Below are 16,677 nucleotides of genomic sequence, written 5' to 3'. Positions count from 1 at the left end.
CACTCTTTTAGATTATAAGGTATTAGGTGATATAAATTGTAAAGGGTACTGAATAGGGCCAGAGCAGTATTTAAGCTGTGAAATCCCTGGGTTTGGTACCCATGTACCACATTATTGATATGACCATGAATTGTCTATTACACACAGCCCAGAAGGTCTTGGACATTTCAAACAATAAAACATGATGGGAGTTATCATTCTTTAAGCTAATGATGTCCAACATAAGATAAATCCATTTCTATGGTGATAGGATAACAATAGACATGTAAATGTTCTTCATTCATATGTTTATATATATATATACATATATATGTGTATTACCTAGTGGCAGTCACCACTAGGTATGGTTAGGACCTACTTTCTTTAGAAAACGCAGTTGTTTACATGCCTAAATCTTTGGCACAGCTTGACCAATCTTAAACTTTTCTGAACAAATTTGACAGCCACATCAGCTGCTGTTTGAAAAGTTTTGGAGTGATCCGTCAAGAGGGGGCTGAGAAAAAGGGGAGAGGGGTCCAAAAAGGACAGTTTCCAACGTCAATTCCCATAGGGATTTTGAATAGCCATAGCGCCTGAACCACTGGGCGGAATTACACCAAATTTGGCTGAAAGGTAGCTCTTGGTCCTGAAAGCAACCTCTGTGTTATTTAGTGTAAAACAGTTCTGTAGTTTTAGAGAAATTAAAGAAAAGGCAAATTTGTATATATATATATAAATATATATAAATATGTATATATATTATATAGACGCAAAGGATTCGTGACCCCTTCCAATCTCATGCTGAGATCTGGGGCCATGCAGCCCCCCTGCAGCCGTGGGGACCACCATCTCCGCAGTGCTTTTGACTTTGAGTTGTGACAGATTATGGACTATGATGGGGGACACAGGGATAGAGGAACTTCTCGTTGTCCTATTACATGTGCTACATTCTAATACTATGGTCAAAATACACTAAGGTTGTGAAAGTGAAACAGCACATCTTATACTTGCGACAGAAGGATTCCATCAGAGATGTATACTGGCCCCATTTTTGTTCCTTGTCTATATAAATGGTCTTGAAGTGTACATGTTGCAAAAGAAATTGGATTACCTGAAGACTGGTAAAAAACTTTGTTCTAACACTCCTCTATGCAGATGATGCTATCCTGCTAGCCAGGACAGCTATGAGTCTGCAGAAATTTTTGGATTCTTTTGTGGATTTTATGGCATCTTTAGGTTTGAAAGTAAATTATAAAAAATCTTATGTAACGGTGCGTGGTCCGAAGCTAACAAAGTCATTTGAATTGCAGGGTAACATGATTGAGAAGGTGCAGAATTTCTCTTATTTGGGGATCCTTTTTAACACACATCTTTTATGGGACCTTTTGATGACTTTAAGAGCACAGCAGATGAACAAAGAGGTGGATGCACTATTTAGATTTGCGGCTAAACTGGGTCAGAAGCCTGTCAAGGAACTGTTAACACTATACGAGGATCACATTGGCCTTGTCCTGTTGCTCCCATGGGCAAAGATTTGGCTATCATCGGAGTTAGGCTTCGCCCATTCTATCATTAGAGATTGTCTCATTCTGAAAAGATCCCATGGCTTAGCTATTTGGAATTTGTTTTCGTTGAATTGGGTCTTTATGATTTTTAAGGTCCTTCTACGATGTAACCCCTAGCAAAAGGAATCTCGACCCATGTCCCTGTAGTAATGTGGCTAAACAAACCACTCTGCACTTTGTTTTGTTCTGTGCCCTTTACCAAACCCCGAGATCCCAAGTTTGAGATTCCTTTGATGTGTTCTTGTAGTGATGGATTTAACCACCTTCTTTCACTTGAATCTTCTGAGACCTGCTGTGCTATTTTAAAATTTGTAAGAGAGGCACTTGTATTACAAAAGTGATGTGGATAAAATATGCAATTTGAGATAAAATATATGTACTCAGTTTTTATGTTTTTAAAGTATTTAAATTTGTATCTTATACTCCTTTTGAGGATAGCTTTTTACCTACAAATGTCTTATCTAGTTTTTGTAATGAATTTTGCTGTAGCAAATTTATTGGTTTAATGCCACGCACTGTAGGTTTGATTGAACTCACAGAATGTTGTTATTCCTTGAGTTTGTTGCACATTATTGTAAACTTGTGCCTTGATAACTGTTGATACGGTGTTTTATAGTTTGTTTGTTAAACTGAATAAAGTAATAATTGATTGATTGACTATTCCATTCCTTGACACAGTCCAATAACTCTCTGTGCTGGCTCTGATTACTAGGAATAATGATCCAGGGCCACATCTATATATATTGCAGAGCTCTCTGTATTTAAAGAAACCTTATTCACTTTAGAAAAATGTGTTGTGGCTCATTCATTGTCAGGTTAATCTCTTCCTCCCATCATGCTCCTCTGCAAAGACAACAGCAAAAAGAGTTTAAGAGAAAGCTTTAAATAAATCTAACCCACCAGTACATTTCATGGAATTATTGAGGTCATCTAAGAAATTACATATAGGGTCAATGAATTGCAAATAAATCTTGGCCAATTCCCAAAGGGAACAATCCAGCTTAGTTGCTAAACAATGTACCTCTTTAAACCGACAAACAAGCAAACCCTTTTGGCCTCATCAGTGAGGTGGAGCCCCAATACCGCAATGAGTTCCAGACTCATGTATTGGCATTCCCCTCCTAATTAGGGTGGAGTCACTCAGATTGCATCAAATTGATTGAATAATAATTACTCAAGCAAATTCCATTCCACTGTTTCAGATATTGTGTGCCCTTAGAGATGGGGCCCAATCACAGGCAAATAAATCTTGACCTCACCTCTAAATGGATATTCAAGTCCTAACAGCTAGGCCGATCCCGTCAGGGCAGACCAAGACTAATTTCCTTTGGGTTGATCCCATTCTAGAAAATGCTAACAAGAGCAATTACCAGTTGTTATAAGATCTGTGTTTCTACTCTCAAGGTTGATACAACAACTACCTTCTGTAATTGGGCTATATCTTTCAAGGTTACATGTAAAACATTTATAATCAAACTTCTATACACATAATGGATTGTTATTCGAATAATCTGCCAACTCTCTGTTCTAAATATGTGAGCTCACCTATCACTTTTGATATATGTCAAGTCAGGAAATAAACTATACATGTGCAGTCTTTCTGATTTTGGTTAATTTTACTAGGTCACACCTTCCTTTCTACTTCGACATGTCATTCTAATTTATATTTTCCTTTGCTACATTCAATTGTAAAATGCATTATTCGAACAAATAGCTATTTGGTGCAGTTTCACTGTTGACAATGTCTTTCAGGTGCAGTTATGGTGCTCACTGAAAAAACAGATCCTGTAGTACCTTGCTTAAACCAAACTCTATCCAACCAAGAAAACAGCTTTAGGGATGTTTACTAACATCTGTAAATTGTTGTGATTTGTAACTTTTACAGGTACATCTGTGGAAAAAAATAATCAGGAAAGACTGAACTGAAGGGCAAAAATGTTCACCTTTAACTACTCTCATGAACTAACTTCCTAACTATAATGTAGAAATATTGCCAAAGATGAATCTTAGACATTCCATGTAGGCGATGGGGTTAGGGGTCCCTAAAGCCTGGTGAAGGGGGGAATGTTATATGCCTCAAGAGGTAAAAAGAAAATCTCAGGAAAAACCCACCATGCTTATATTTAAGATTCACTTAAAAATAAAAAATAAAGGTTACAGGGATGTTATAGTTAGGCTTGCATTTTAAATGTATCAAACTGTAGAAAGCCACCTGTTGTAGTGAACATACTCATGGCCTAAGGTAACTATAACTTGTGCCCCCGGCATGCACAGTTTGCTGCTAGAGAATCAAGTTCTATGTTGCTGTCACTTGTCATTTGAATCATGTTTTGGAGAGAAACAGAAACCAGCCACAGAGAAGTAATTTACTGATACAATGTTGTTTCTGTGAGAAACAAACTTGTATGGAGCACTGAATCTGAGCTCCCCTAAAGGAGTAGAGAACTATATATTTGTCAAGCAGATAGGAAGGATTGTTTCTCACTTTCAAAGGCCAATTTATCTACAACACAAACAATGCATTTGCAGCACTTGTTATTTCAGGGAACAGATTAATTGGTATTCAATGTGAACTGCATGCTGTTGATGAAGTTCTATGCTATGCCAGTTGGCCATGAGCTACCATAGATACATATATCAACAGAAAGCTTGTACTCACAAGTCAAAGGTAGCTACCTTAAAAAGAGAGCGAGTTTATGCCTTTGGTTATTTATATTGTTTGCACAGATTTTATCTCAGTATCCAGAATTCCATTTCAACAAGAAGAGCCTGAAAACAAGAGCCACTCTCACAGTTTATTAGTTCTACAGGGACAGACATTTGATGTAATGATCAGGCACTGAAACATTTGTTTTTTCTTTGCTCGCACTATACTCTGTAAATTATAAATGAAGACTAAATATAAAAAGAGATCAAACGTTTCTCAGCTTAGGCCTTCATTATAAGACAAAATCATTGATGGTGACCTAAATAGGGAAAAATGCATTACATATTCTTTAATATGCATTTTGATGCTGTGGTGTGATAAAGAACTACAACCTGTAAAACATCATGAATTACAAGGACCAAATCTAAACGTTTATTTTACATCCCGAAATTTGCATTAAGTCCCTTTTCTAATCCCCATTTCCTTTTTAACATTGTGAATCCGTATTTGTAGGCATGCCAAATATGGTGTAAAATATGTTTAGTTGGCATGGATGGATAAGATTGTGGATGGGGGAACATGGCAGTTGGCTGAGAGTGCGGGTTGGGAGATCTGAAATCCCTGGGCAATTATTTTCCAGGCTTTACATGTGCAGTAACCCTGAGCCCTGCTCTTTTGGCTTACCTGATGTGGCCCCTTCCCATCAGCTTCTATTTGGCTTTTGATGGTTCATGCTGGAATTGGGAGCCTGTGTCGGGGCTCGTGGCAAAGCGCAGGTGGTGCTGATCGGAGGAGGTCAGAGCTGTGGTGCAAGTCTATGGGCGGAGGCAGCGTCGAAACTCAGGTGGGATCAGCAAGTATTGGCATGCATTTGCTTCCAGGGTATCCTGGGAAACATTGAGGTGATAGTGTGTCATTTACCCTCCCCTCAGCACAGGCGACTGGAGAGACTGGACAGATACCAGCTGGGCTTTTTTTAACAAAGCACATGAGTGCAGTAGGATGTCTCTGCCTCATACAAACAGAGCAATAGACAGGGGGAGATTATAGTGGCAGTAAAAAATCTTCTCTTGAAGGTTTTCTTTAAAGTTCCCATAACTGGGTCTAGGAATCGACCGGTGGACTGATTCAATTTTAAGGAGTGTGGGGGGAAAAGTGCCAAAACTGCAGAACAAACTAACATCACGTCCTCATTACGATCCTTTTTGAAAGTCCAGTCTAAAACGGAATGGGCTTTTCCTCCCCTAGCCACTAAGCCACCTCTAGGACCTCGTATACATAATAATAATAGGACTAATGCCATCAAAGAGGGGAAGACGGGGTAAGCATGAAGACGATGGAAAATAGCAATAGGTTTCAAATGTTAACCCAAGATATTGCTAAGGATCAACCCCACCCACCGGGCCCCCTCTACAGAGTTCCACTAGGCAGTCCCAGGAAGGGAAGTCAAGTGTTGAAGGGTTGCTTATAACGGTAAAGGAAGAAATGAGAGAGAAATTTGCAACATCTGAGAAATAAACTGGAAAAGCTCCAAATGAGCATGTGAAGCCCAGGAAGCAAAAATGAATACCTTGATGGACAGAGTGGCAAGGATGGAAGCTTCCTTGGAGCAGCTTAACAGAGAGGTTGAGGCCAATCATGAGGAAATACAGAACCTAAAAATGACTGAAAAGGATCTACGTGACAATTTCGAATCACTAGAGAACAATGCAAGAAGGAATAACATGAGAGTTCTGAATGTCCCTGAAAGACTAGAGGGGGATAACATTAAGCATGTTGTGATAAGTTTACTAAAATAGTTCATCCCCTGTGTGGATCGCACAGGTCTAGAGGAGGACATACAGAGAGTTCATTGTGACCCATTCAAAAAAACTACTGCTAGGAAAAATCCAAGAACAATATTGATTAATTTTAAGACTTATTTAATCAAAGAGCAAATCCTGACTGAGGCCCTTAAAGTTGGAAGTTTCTCTAAGGGTGCATGTTCTTTCTGTATTAGATTGGCTATTGAGAGGTTTACGCAGGACAGACAGTGGGAATTAGGAAAATATATTTAGGAACTCAGATCATGGGTGGGTGAGCATGTGGGAAAAAAAGAATAAAAATAAGCATCATTTGTAATTTCAAAGTATGTAGGTTTTTTTGAGCTCATACAGGCACGAACTAGGTCTCTACTACCAGGTTTAGCATGCCAGGGTCATCAACTGTAGCGCTCTAGAGGTGCTATACTGGAATGGCAATGGCCTTAGAGTTGAAAACAGAAGGGGTAGAATCCTCGAATATTTGAGACTTGTGGATAATAAATTTATAATTCTTCAGGAGTGGGAGGATATAATAAAGAAACATAAATGTGTAGGGCAATACACTTGCACAAATCAGACTTGTGTAAGAGTATAGCAATCCTATTCAAGAACTCCATTAAGGCTCTGATGGAAGAAGTGATAACAGACCCAAAAGGGAAATGGTTAATTGTTAAGGCAAAAATGTATGGCTCATGGCATGCATTTGTGGGCTATTATGGGCCAAATATAGGTGATGCTGCTCCATTGCAAGCCCTATCTAACCAGCTTCTAGAGGTTAACTCTTCATAATATTAGGAAGTGACTTCAATAAATTAACAGATCCAGTACTAGATAAATCCACTATAAGAAGTAAAGCTAGCTCACCTAAAATGAGATCCTTAATAAAGCAAATAATGGAGGATATATGCCTTGTTAATGTCTGGAAGCAGAAGGGAGGCAAAGGTCAAAGGTTTACCTTTCACAACAAAAAATAGGGACTCTACTCTAGAATTGATTGATTTCCAGTGGACATAAAGTAGAAATACTAAAAACGGGGACAATATTCCAGAACATTGTCTGATTACTCAGCAGTTAGCCTACAGCTCAGGTTATATAAAGCCCCTGCCTCTCCAAGATGGACTGTAAATCAAGCACTTTTATTATATCATCAGATAATAGACCTCTTGAAGCAGGACACCAGAGAATTTCTGTAGTTAAATAGAGGTTCAGCTCTCCTGCATATTGTTTGTGACAGTTATAAGGCTTTTATTGGGGGCGATTAATAAGCTTAGCTGCATTTCGATGTAAGGAAACTAAAAAAAGGATAAGGAATCTTGAATTAACAATGCAGTGGCTATTAGGAGAGACAGACTTAACTCACAGCGATCGAGACCTAGCAGAGATGGAGAAACAAATAAAGAGTGTAAGAGCAGATCTTGCAAATTATCTGGAGGCAATAATCAGGAAAAAGTGGGAAATATGTAAGCTGTCCCACTATGAGTATGGTGAGGGATGTGGCAAATTATCGGCCTGGAAAACAAAGGTAGAACAGACTAGAAACATCATTAAGGCACTTTAAATGATGACACTGGTAAATTCTGTACAGAAGATTGGGAAATAGAACAGGCCTTTACACACTTCTTTCAAACACTGTACACATAGGATTTAGTTGTGAAGGAAGGGCAGATTAAGAACTATTTTAGTGAAATAGCTATCCTGACCATACAAGATGAATTAAGTGAAGAAATGAATCCAGAGATAAGCATTGAAGAAGTATCCAATTCAATCAGGAAATTAAAAAGAGGAAAGACAGCAGGCTCAGATAGCTTGCCAACCGAGTTATACATCAGCTTGAAAGATGAGTTGGTTCCTATCCTGAGATAATTATTAAATGTGGTCTTTGTAAAAGGAGAAGATGCACTGCATTCCTGGGACGTGGCCATCATTAGCATAATCTTAAAACCAAACAAAGACCCCAAGAAATGTGAGTTGTATAGGCCGATCTCCCTCCTGAATACCGACTATAAAATGTACACACAGATATTAACTCAGCGGGTGGAGAAGGTGATCGGATCATTAATACATGAAGATCAAAGCTTTTTGGCTAGGGGGAAGCAACTTTATGAATTGATGCATGACTTGATTGGAGCAATAGACCTGGCTACTAAAGAAAACATTATGTTGACGGTGCTCACTTTTGATGCAGCCAAAGCCGTTGACTTGGATACGTTGGCCCCTTTTGCAGTGTGTAATTAAACAGCATGCCCTGGGGGATGTCTTTTCAGGAGCTGTTGGGTCTCTATATAAAATCCCAGTTACTAAGCTTTTGGTGAATGGTAACCTTACTGAGCAGACAAAGACTAGAAGAGGAACTCGCCAGGGCTGCCCTTTGTCACCCTGCTTTTTAAAATATTATAAATATATTTATATATATATATATATTGGCAAGAAATATTAGGGCTAATCAAAACATTGTCCCTTTTGAATGCAACAGGTAGGAGAAAAAAGTGGCATTGTATGCCGATGGCTCAATAGTGTACACAAGAAATTTGGAAGGCTCACTTCCAACAATCCTGAGTACGCTGGAAGATTTGGAGAAGGTCTCTGGTTAAAGAAAAGTCAGCAAAAAACAGAAGTTTTGGAATGTAAGACAAGTTCCAGTAGTCCACTTGTAAAGCAGGAAATAAGATATTTGGGAGTGCAGGTATTGAACAATCTAAACAAAATGGCCCAGGTAAACTTTGATAAAATAGTGTCAGGAACTAGGAAGTTATTAAAGGTGTGGGGACATCTTCTACTCTCTTTTCTAGGAAGATCGAATATCCTAAAAATGTCGATACTCCCAAAATTCACTTTTATTTTTAATGCAATACTGTTAGAATTTAAGCCAGTGTGGCTTAAGAACCTACAGGGGGAACCGAGCAGTTGTACATGGTCCTCAAAGTTGTGAGAATAGCGAGGAGGAAATTACACAGGAAAAAAGAGCATGACAGTATTGCAAGTCCTAAATTTTACCAATCATGTAGGGCTTTCCAATTAAAGAACATAAGAGTTCTAATATTAGATGATTCTGCATTCACCCCACTGTTCAAAGCTATGACAAAACGTTTGCCCATGGAATGGAATCACTTTCTTTTTACATTTGGACACCCAAACTACTTTAAAAAGGTTGGTTTGAAGGCCCTGGAGGCAACTTGCAAGCTTTGGTATCAAGTTGAAATACCTTGCTATTGCAGTTCTGCACCAATCTGGAACTCACCAGGAACTCCTGAATATCTTCAAGATAAGCTGGCAACCTACCTGAGGGAAGGAGTATTAGATAACTGTGGTCAAATCTTAGAGGATAATTCACTGGTAGGCTGGGGGTTCCTGGCAGAAATTACAGAGGCCAAGCTACCTAAAATGAAGTACTATCAGCTGGCAAGCTGTTCAAGGGGGTTAGGTAAAGTTGGGGAAGGAAAGTGTGTAAAGAGCATTAAGAGGTTTCAATGTGCTACTGGTTGCTAATACATAATGGAGAAGAAGCTTCTAACCTGCCATCAGAGATCTGGGGAAGGGACCTACCGACGCTGGATGTGAAAACCTTATGACAAATATTGATGTTTATTTTTAAGTGTCAACTGGGTCTGCACCTCTCAGGAAAAATCATCTGTTTACAGGGCATATTGGATGCTGAAAAAGTTGTTGAGTGTGGGAGGACGAGAGGTGAAGAAGTGCCCTAAGTGCGGTGTGGAAAAGGCAGATGACATCCATATATTTTGGCAGTGCCCATGATCCAGATCTTTTGGCAAGACGTGGGTAAGGTACTCACCAAAGTTATGGGTCAAAAGGTTAAGGTAAGCCTGGGACTTGTGATTTTTGGGACCACGGATGGTGGAGGATAATTAACAAAATTATAAAAGAACTAAAAACCCTTGTTGTTCGTATTAATAATGTTGGCACGTCGGGAAATATGTTTGAGGTGGGTGCTCCCTTGACCCCAACATTAAGGGAATGGCTAGCCTTAGTTCATAGGATAATAGGCTAGACCATAGTGGCCCCTCAACTAAGAGGACGAAGTTTGGGGATATGTGGGAGAATTGGAATAAACTGCAGTAGTTTAATAAGTGAGGTAAACTGTCAGAACAATGAAAAGATAATATCCAATGATTACATATCCAAGCCAAAAAAAACTACTAGGGGTAGACTGTCAGAGGTCCATACAGTGAACTCCCTGGACACAAGGTCTGCTTGTGAGGCGTGTGAGCTGTGGTGGAAAAGTGGTGTGGCCCTTGTTTCTCTCCTTTCTCTTCTTTTCTGGTGAGGGATGGAGATGAATGTTGTGGTAGGAGCTCCTTTAGCCTTCTGATTGTAAATATGAGGACAAAATACATTTTTTTTAAATCCATAATTCTAATCATTTTAATACAAAGGCTGATGTATACTTACTTGCCCATTAACACATAATCTTGGTTTCCAATTAAGAAGCACAGTAGACAAGCAACACCTAATCCTTTGGTTGGGAGGCCCCCTTGAGAGTCCCATTCTAGAAACAGTGTAGAAATTCTGTGGCTCAGGTAAACATACTGAATATTTCAGAATGGACTCCTACAAAATGTCAACCAGCCAGGCACAAAGGTGACACATGAATTTGAGTAAACGTCACAGTAAAGTACATAGTAAAGAGATCATATCAGTGCCATTTCCTCCCATATATTTCATCAATTTAATTCTCATCATCTTACTTTATCTGCTCTTGGACATTTTGCCTTAAACTGTATTCATTGTGTACTTTCAGTGAAAGTGCAACCACATTTTAATGATGCCTACACAATATTTAAAAATCCTGAGACCACATCTCCTAAACAACAACTTCGAAAAGCATCACAGACTTTGGTTTCTTTTATGGTAGTGTATTGCACCTCAGGCTATGCTAAGCACTGCCTGCTTTATGCTGCTGGTTAGTAATGCTGGGCACTGGCACTCAATCTAGATGTGAAGATTATTTTGTGGGAAAAGGTTTCACAACTATTGACTATGGAATTAAGGAATTTATTTGAGGTGTAAGAAAGTCAGCTTCCAGAATAGTAATTCAGTAGTGAAAGCCCTGCTTTTACTGACTTACAAACTCTGCAGTTTAAGGCTTCACATTTATCCACAAGACTGTGCATGAAACAATGAATCACTTTCTGAATGAAACTCATTTTATATATAGTCCAAACAGTTTAATAATGACAATTTGAAACATACTCATTGTTATTCCACTTTGTAAGTGTTTATTACCAATGGTTTCGGTTCTATGTAGTGTACCCCAGAGTAATGGAATGGACCAAAATTTAGCTAAAAGGGGCATTAATAAATTATCAACCATTCAAACCTTTTAGAAACACTGAAGAAGGGTTAGGTGATCAAGCACGGGCACAGCTGCCAAATACAATGCATTATTTACACCTGCTGAAAATAGTAAGCAAAAGACATAATTTTAAAGGAGTGATTTACCTTATTTGTTATAATCACTTCTACCTCTATAATGTCGACTTACTGCTCAATCGAAAGAGCCAAATGTCAAAAAGGTCCCTCCACACAGTTCAAAACATCTTTCAAATTGCAAGACTCAGGCCCTACTGGTCAGCTAAACAATCTTGATATATTTAATAGTATATGTAAAATTCATGGGAGTCCAGGTCAGAGAACACAATACATACACAGTCTATAATAGCGCATCTTACATGATGCTGAGATTCACACTCATACTTCAGATATCTTGCCTGTGGTTTGTTTAACATACATGTGATGAATCACTGTGTTTCACTAGCCATGCAGTTCATAAGATGTAACTCTAAGAGGTCAGTTCTCTTTTTTGCCCACTAATAAAGAAATGTAACAATATTCAGACAATAGACTATTTTCAACTCAACAATAAACATTTAAAATTGTTTGATATCTAGATTTCCATTGTGAGAGTTTAATAAAATTGATCTAACCTTCAACATCAATATAGTCACTAAAAATCAACCACATCACTATGACATTTGTTTCTGCTACATAGCTGTCTTATCATATCTTGCCTTGATTCACCCCTAGTCTAGAAAAGTATAGAGCGGAGCCAAATCTCTGTAATCAGCGATCCCATCTCTTCTTACAGCCTCAAGGAAAGAAGTGAAACTCAACCTTGGTGTTGAAGCATGAAGGCAACATTCATCTTGAGATTACTGTTCTTACATTCTTGTGTGTTTTTATTTGCATTAACAATAATGAGATTTCCATTTTAAAATCTTACCGCCACAGAGAACTTTCCAGCACTTTTCCCATGTCAGAGTGGTAGTATTTTGTAAGGATCAGGATCACCTGCATATAAAACAAATAGAAACAATAAGCTTACATAAATGAATTTTGTTAATTTGCATTTGTATTTTTTAGAGTCCCTTTGTGGTGGTACATGAATGGTGCCTTGCTGCTGGGGGCAACTGCTCTGCTCATTAATTGTCTACTATTACTAGTCTTCTTGAACACAAAGCTATGTGTATGGAGGTAAAAATGCTTTTATTAGATTATTTGATAGGCCTAGCAATAATAATACCTTGTTTTATACAGTGTTTCATACTTCACTCCTACCATTTCAATGTACTATAAACAACAGGCATTACTTTTACTCAATTTATAGTACTTGATTCATCAACCTCAGAGGAATGGATGGAAGAATGACCATTGGCAGGAATCACGCTTATGACCTAAAGATTGTTGCATATTTTAGCAGCGAGCATTTAATTCTGTGGCCACATTGCGGGCACCGGAAGTATGGGTAGGTACAAAAGCATTCAATGTTTAATTATTGGTGGAAAAAAGTCTTCTTTTGAGGACATTGCCCATTTCACCCATATTTTTCTAGCTCAAATTTTTAAGTCAAAAACTTCTCAGATACCAAAGTACCTGTTCTCATAGATATGCTGAACTTCACCAGGTTATTGTACCAGGTTTTAGGCAAAACAGAATCAGATAACAATATTTTTATTTAATAATTTCGACGTGGAACAAGGTGTTACCAGATTGAACAGATAATCACCTACAAGTTGGGTGTGCTCTTAAAATATTCTCTTACTCAAGAATACTTTCTGATGTCTCTGGTCCTGCTGTTCCTGTTTTTACACTACTCTTTTTAAAGCAAAGTACATTAGCACCAGAAAAAGTAGTGCTTTATAAATATTAGTATGAAGACAACATCAATGAATAGGGTAGGCATGTGCCTGTCCCTCAATAGGAAACAGAAGTGGAGATAATAAAACTATGTGATATCACCTTTTAGGTTTCAAATGTTTAGCAATATTTGCTCAGGCTATCAATCAATATTTAGATTTGTAAAACACACTGTATCACCCTGGGGGGTATCCAGGTGCTGTGGGTTGTTGCTGCGAATCAGTAGCTACTCGTACTGCGGGCCTGTCTAGTGAGGTCCAGGAAGAGTCTCGCTGCTGCGTTCTGGATGGTCTGGAGGAGGTGAAAAGCTGGGCTGGGAGTCCGACGTATAATCTAGTCTATTGGTGATGATGGCTTGGGTGATCGTGTTTCTGGTTTCGATGGGGATCCATCTGAAATTCTTCCATAGCATGTGGAGGTGGTGGAAGCTGTAGTAGGCTACTGCATGTATCTGTTGTTTGAAGGTGAGTTTGCTGTTGATGCTGAGATTGTGGGGGTGGTCAGTCGGGGGCTGTCCAAGCATGGAGTGCCATAAGGATTTGTCCCAAGGGGACGGGTTGCTTCCATCGATGATCACCTCTCTCTTGTCTGAGTTCAGTTTCAAGCAGTTGGATTTCATCTATTCGACGACATGTGTCATGGCAGTGCTGAAGTAGTCTCTTGGGGTGGCGTGGCCTTCGGAGAGGGAGAGCATGAGTTGGGTATCATTGGTGTATGAGATGATGTTGAGTTCATAGGAATGAACAATCTCGGCCAACAGCATCATGTAAATTTTGAAAAGGGTGGGATTGATTGAGGATCACTGGGGGACACTGCATATGTTGCTCTTAGGTTCTGATGTGAAAGGTGGGAGGTAGACTTTCTAGGTGCTGCTTGTGAGGAAGGTGTGGATCCAATTGTGGTGCTGCTTCAGATCCCGATGTGATGGAGTCTGGAGGGGAGGGCGTAGTGGGAGATGGTGTCAAGCACAGTAGAGAGGTGGAGGAGGACCAAGGCCGGCTTCTTTCTGTGGTCAAGGAGGGACCTGATGTTGTCTGTTGTGGCGATAAGGGCAGTCTTGGTGCTGTAGTTGGAGCAGAAAGCCACATTAGGAGGAGTCTAGTAGATTGTGTCATTCCAGGTGTTCGGAGAACTGTTTGTTGGTGGCTTTTTCCCAGGACCGTGACCAGGAAGGGGAGCAGTGAAATGGGGAAGGTAATCTTTGAGTTCACTGGGGTCAGCAGACAGTTTTTTTCAAGAGCCACTTGACCTCTGCTTGTTTCCACACTTCGGGGATGGTGGCAGTCCCAATGGAGTTGTTGAGGATGGGAGAGAGGATGCTGCTGATTTCCATTTGGCCCAGGTTGAAGATGTAATGTGGGCATCAGTCGTTGGGTGAGCCAGAATGGGTCGAAGTCATGAGGGCTGCTGTTTCCTGGATTGATAGTGGCTTCCTGGCGGGGATCAGGTAGCTGGGGAAAAGTCACAGCACGAAGAGTCCAGTTCATGATGGAGGAGGTGGCAAGGATCAGGGAGAGATCACTGATACTTGTCTCTGTTGCATGGAGATTCTCTCAGGCGTCGCAGATGGTCATTGTTGGAGCTTCATGTTGGCAGCCACCGCAGGCTGTTGATATTGCTGGGATGCGTGAGCTTCAAGACGATGGCGCAAATGGGTCCGTTTGTGGTCACAATAAGCCCAAACCTTCAGGATTACTACTCTTCTTCAAGGAAGAGCTAACATGATCACAAACCAAGTGCAGGTTCAGTGCAGGAGATTAGTCAGCTGACTTCAATCACTTCAGGTAGCCTAGGATGAAGGTAGCACACCCAGTCTGCATTCTCAGAAAGCAAAGCAGGTCTCAGGCAGCACATCAGTCATCTGTCAGCAGGGCAGTCCTTCTGCTGTAGAATCCACAGGTCCAGAAGGGTACTGAAGTATGGGTCTGATGGTTCTATTTGTATACCTGATGCCCACTTTGAACTCGGAGAAGCAGCTGGAGTTTTCCCCTCACAGAAGTTTCTGAAATTTCCTGCCTCTCTCCCCTGGTTCCTGGCTGTCTGCATTCACAATAGGCTAGCGTGAATTTCTTTGTGTGAGTTGAGGCAGTGTCTTTGAAGTGCAAGTGGTGCAATGCACAGCTCTGCCCCCTCATCCTGACAGAATGGTCTATCCTGCCAAAACCCAGTCTTCTATCGTGTGGCTGCCTCAGAGGAATACACAAAGGCCAAATGCCAACTACACCTAGTCATGTCACCCAGGAAATAAGCTGCAGGCACCAAATGGATAGGATAACAAAATGCCAACTTTCTTAAAATGGCATTTTAATATCCAACACCACAATTAAAGAGGATTTTAAAATACAAATCCTTAGACAATAAACATGAAATTTCTACCTGCTCCTAAACAAACTTTATCACATTAAATGTAATTAGGTAGCCCAGTGCTATTCTATGGGAGAGGAAGGCCTCACAGAAGTGCAAAAAAAATTTGTGATCTTTTCACTACCAGGAAAGGTACATGTCTAACTTTCTCAATACCTGCCCTATGACCTGTTTAGGTCCTACTCTAGGTGGTGCATATGCATTTAAAAAAGGGAGTGTTAGGTTTGGAAAAAGGTTTATTTTGCAAAGCCAATTTAAAACTGCACACAGTTTACACTGGCAAGCCTGAGACCTTTTTTAAAAAGGCTACTTAAGTGGGTGGCACAATACGTGATTCAGGCTTACTAGTAGCATTTAATTTACCGGCCTGGGGCACATGACATACCACTTTACTAGGGACTTATAAGTAAACTAAGGCCCATATTTATACTCTGTTTGCGCTGGATTTGCGTCATTTCTTTTGACGCAAATCCGGCGCAAACCTAATTCCATATTTATGCTTTGGCGCTAGACCCGTCTAGCGCCAAATATACGGAGTTAGAGTCATTTTGTTACCGTGGCAACCTACCTTGCGTCAATGAGATGCAAGGTAGGCGTTCCCAGGCAAAAAATGACTCAAAGGCATTTGCGCCTTATTTATTCTCCCGTGCAAAAATATGAATGGGAGGAAGAGGGCCTTGTAAAATGGCTCTAAGCCCGTTTAGAGTCATTTTTAACGCCTGGGTCAGGGCAGGCGTAAGAGTACCTGTGGGCTCATTTCCATGATCTCCGACCATGGAACCAGACCACAGGTGCCCTTCCCTGCACCCAGGGAAACCCCCTGCCATCCTCGCCCACCCCTGGAGGACACCGGTGGCTGGGGGGGACCCATCTAAGGTAAGTACAGGTAAGAAGTGGTAAATATTTTTTTTAAGTGGCATAGGGAGGCCTAACTTGGTCCCCCCTACATGCCACTGTGCCCAATGGCCACGCCCAGGGGACAGTGGTCCCCTGGGCGTGGCCATTGGGCAGGGGGGCATGACTCCTGTCTTTGCTAAGACAGGATTAATTTCCATGGGGGTTGCGCATCAAAAAATGACGCTAGTCAGGTTAGAGTCAATATTTTTGACTCTAACCTGACTTGCACCATTCTTTGACGCACAACCCCCAGTCTTCCCAATGCCTCCGC

The 16,677-nt window shown here is 40.4% G+C and overlaps 1 protein-coding gene across 7 annotated transcripts in view; it reads right to left on the bottom strand.

The window, feature by feature from the left end:
- The window catches only part of SORCS2 (sortilin related VPS10 domain containing receptor 2), a 1,939,515-nt gene that overhangs the window by 1,502,693 nt on the left and 420,145 nt on the right, over nucleotides 1-16,677 (bottom strand). For all 7 annotated transcript variants that reach the window (XM_069203288.1, XM_069203250.1, XM_069203258.1 and 4 more), the window contains exon 2: nucleotides 12,232-12,299. In XM_069203288.1, coding sequence (XP_069059389.1) covers nucleotides 12,232-12,299 — 68 coding nt within the window. The remainder of the gene's footprint in view (nucleotides 1-12,231; nucleotides 12,300-16,677) is intronic.

This window comes from Pleurodeles waltl, chromosome 1_2 (assembly GCF_031143425.1).
Source record: "Pleurodeles waltl isolate 20211129_DDA chromosome 1_2, aPleWal1.hap1.20221129, whole genome shotgun sequence".
NCBI classification, from domain to species: domain Eukaryota; kingdom Metazoa; phylum Chordata; class Amphibia; order Caudata; family Salamandridae; genus Pleurodeles; species Pleurodeles waltl.
This window is presented reverse-complemented; position numbering and strand designations above follow the sequence as displayed.